We start from the raw sequence: 3,870 nt of genomic DNA on the forward strand, positions 1-3,870 counted from the left end.
ATAACTTAAAGTGATTTATTGTGATAAACTTGTTTTATTTATTTAAGATTTGTCATCAATATGTTTAATTGAAGAGGACCTCTACTGTATCTCATTCCTTAATAAGAAGACTGATTGGAGGTTAATATCAATCACAGTAACTTGATTCAGAAGCCTACAAAGCATCTATATAAAATAGACTTGTTTTTATCTTTTGTGTGTGCAAATAGAGAACTCAGTCAATTTATTGCCCAGCACATTTATGAGTGACTTTATATTGTAAACAAAATGTTTTATCAACTTGGACTGGACTAATATTTCACTGGAAAAATTTTGGTAAGAGAGTTGAATGTTTTTAATTGCATAGGAGTGAGGCTATAAGAAGTGTGAGTTAAGCTTAAATTATTTTTTTAATAGATTTCTCTCTAAAAAAAAAGTCCTTAAATGTAGCATTGGATTCTAACTACGGAATCAATTGATTGTGTTGTCTGTTTTACGTTTCTAGTTTTTTTTTTTTTTTGGTATAATACGTTTCTAGTTTTTATTGTACTTGCAATTCTCTCTTGTACTTTTTAGTTCCTCTTTCATGATTTTCATTAATAGTAACCTATCTGAGTAGCTTCTTGATCATGTAATGTCGCACAATCCCCTTTGGATATAAGAACAATAAAGTTTTGGATCAGTTATGGTTGGTGCCAATCATATACCGCCCAAAATATCACATACTGATACTGATTGTTACCAAATTATGAATACACTTTTTCTAATTAATATCTTGGTAATTGATTATGCATAGCATCTTTTACTTTCAAAGCATATATTAAACAAATTTAATTAATATATATCAATTACGTGTAGCATTATTTATATAAATGAATAGTATTTTATATTAATAAATTTAATTAGCATCTTTATGCTTCCTTGATCGATGACATTGCTCTCCCGTTACCTCTATATACAAGCTTATGGTAGTAAAATTATTATGAAAGTTTTGTATTAAAAATTAAATTGTATTTTATTTATTTTACTTAAGAAATGGATAAATTAATCTCTATACATCAAATAAAAATAATTTGATCATTTTTTAAAAAATTCATCACTTTGTATCGTTAAAACCCATATGACTAATGAATAACTAAATAGTGACACATGACATGTAACGATACCTCTTGTTAATGTATAGGAGCCGTTTTAATTGTAAAATAGATAAAAAATTAATAAAAGAGTAATTTCCTTTTAATCTAACATATAATGATTAATTTACCCTTTTTAATATAAAATTAAAATACAATTTAACTTTTAGTATAGATACCTCTACCATACTTTTACCACTTTTATCTACCTAAGCTTGATGTTGTTAACTTATTCCTTCCCCTTCTGCCTTAAAAGACAATTAGCTTATACTCCTACACAGAACCATGAATTTTATATTGCTGTATATTAAGATTTTAATTGGATTTACTAATGTTTATATCATTCTCTCACTTAATAAATCAAAACAAGCAGATAATACCATGGAATTCGACATATATATTTAAAATATATGTATGTATTTTACTAGGTGGGGTCCATGAACCTCAATTGGAAAAATAGAACTACGGACAGCTAGCCTGCTCGGCCGCTCCTATTTGTTTACATATGCAATATGGCTTAATTCGGCGAACAACTATTTTAAAAACCATTTCATAAAATCAAGTAATCAAACCATTAAACTATGAGCTAATGAATCTGGATCCACTGGTGTGATTCTAATAACCCAAAAAATCAAAGCAACACAATAAAAAGGATATATTTTCACATGATTATATATAATAATTATATATAATAATGGTAAAAGTATAATGGAGGATGCTATATTAGAAGTTGGGATTGTATTTTGATTCCTATGCTAAAAAACATATATTAGTCATTATATGTTAGACAAAAATAAAGTGACTCTCCTTTTGAAAATTTCATTCATTTTTATACTAAAAATGGGTCTTTATATATCAAGATGTAATACACGTGACATACCATGTGTCACTATCTGGTTATTCTTAGTTATACCATCTTTTAAAACTACAAAGAAATAAAATTTTTAAAAGAAATAAACAATTTACTGTTTGATTATTAGAGGGACTAATATATCAAATTTTAGAGTAAAGAAAGCAAAAACCAATTTTACTTCCCAATAAAAATGCTTCACCTTATTGCCATGAATATGCATGAAATTTCAAGTCTTTGAGATTTTACTCAGTTCATATCGTTTACATACATCTATGCCATACCATATACAAATAAGGGATTAGAATTGAAAACAAAACCTTGACAGATCTGAAACTCAGTTCAATCTGAAACAAAAAAACATGATGGTAGTATAGAAGTTGCAGAAAACAAAATTAAAGGCCATTAAAGTTGGTGCAGTGGAACAAGGCTTTTGCAGTCATTTCCCTTTCGAATCTCCAAATATAATTCAACCCCACAAGCAGCTCAGTGATAGCTGCTTCGGTCTTTTCTTTATTCGCAAAGAAAAGAGTTTGGAAAAGAAGAATAACATTTGTTTTGGGAAACAAATTCTGGTGCTCAAAGCTCCTTTCACTTTGCCATTTGATCATGTTGTGTGCCAATGGCGATAACCAACCCAATATGCTTCTCACAGCTGTTCTCCATTCTCCAGCAAGGACTGGATCACTCGCTGATGACAACCCTATTCCTTTTAATCTACCCCTTAAACACGATCTAATACTGCTAGGAAGCATGGAATAAAGATCGTCTCTTGCATCAACGCCTACTAATTGTGGTGACTTGATCATCTTCTCCATAATGATAATCAAATTCGCATAGTGTAGAGCTAAAGCCGCGGCCCCTAACGTACTTGATGGAGGCTTTAAAAGCTTCAAGTTCGACTCGAAAAAACTTACCGCCGGCTTCGAAGAAGTCTTCAATGGACCTGATACAAAGTGAAAAGTGTCGGGGTTTTGAGTTGGATGGACAGTTGCAGAAGCTGAGAGACTTCGTGGTAAACAAGAAGGATACCCAAACTCAAACCCGAAGAAAACAAGCTTCAACCTTGCTAAAATAGTGAAAATCGATCTCACAAGTATGGAAACAACCATGTCAAAGCTTTTGTTCCATAAACATCTCTCTTTCAAATACTTAACTTCTTGTCTTTGCCAAAAAAGCTTTGTTTGCAGATCAACAATCTTTTGTTCTTTGATTGAAGATGGTTTATATTCTTTACACTTTCTCAAGCAGTTCTCAATTGTAGATAACTCCTCCATTTCTTTATACAAAGTTGCCGTAATGGTGACGTACTTGTCCATCTTCTTTCTTTTAGCTTCCATATCTTTAGAACTCAGAACCCAGCCATGTCTATCATGACCTGAGTTAGCGAACTCATCGAACCACCCATCGAAACCTTGAAGATCCGAGTCTTGGCACCTTTTGCTTATCCTGGAAATGGATTTTGCTACTACCCTTATATTTTCAGCCATTTCAGCACACGCCAACCCTAACAGGAAAGACTCATCGTTAGAAACAATCTTGTGCACTCCTTCGAGAGATAAAGATTCATCACGAAGACGAATTATGGTCTTATCTGAAAGACAATTCCAGAGCTGTAGAAGCTTTGACATAAGTCCAGCGATTTCAAAGGATAAAACCCCAACGTTGGCTTTATGATTTGAAGATCTTGCAGTATCAAGGGTGTTGGATATGGTTTTTTTGAGTTTTATGAGCCATGTTTCAAGAGCCATGAGGCAAAGAAGATAGGAATGGATCCACTGAAACAAATGGAATGCAAAGAGAAATAATTGAAGAGTGGAAGTTTGCAGAGGTAAAGGGATAGTGAGTGAAATGGGAGGAGTTGAAAATTTTTGCAGATTTGAAGCTCGTGGGATGTTGATTGAGCCC

The 3,870-nt window shown here is 32.2% G+C and overlaps 1 protein-coding gene across 1 annotated transcript; it reads right to left on the bottom strand.

The window, feature by feature from the left end:
- Positions 1 to 2,180: 2,180 nt before the first annotated feature.
- LOC105798725 (protein PSK SIMULATOR 1) lies at positions 2,181 to 3,870 on the bottom strand. Its single transcript, XM_012628916.2, has one exon. It carries the CDS (start codon positions 3,711 to 3,713, stop codon positions 2,358 to 2,360), a length of 1,356 nt encoding a protein of 451 aa, XP_012484370.2. The 5' UTR covers positions 3,714 to 3,870; the 3' UTR covers positions 2,181 to 2,357.

This window comes from Gossypium raimondii, chromosome 9 (genome assembly GCF_025698545.1).
Source record: "Gossypium raimondii isolate GPD5lz chromosome 9, ASM2569854v1, whole genome shotgun sequence".
In the NCBI taxonomy this organism is placed as follows: domain Eukaryota; kingdom Viridiplantae; phylum Streptophyta; class Magnoliopsida; order Malvales; family Malvaceae; genus Gossypium; species Gossypium raimondii.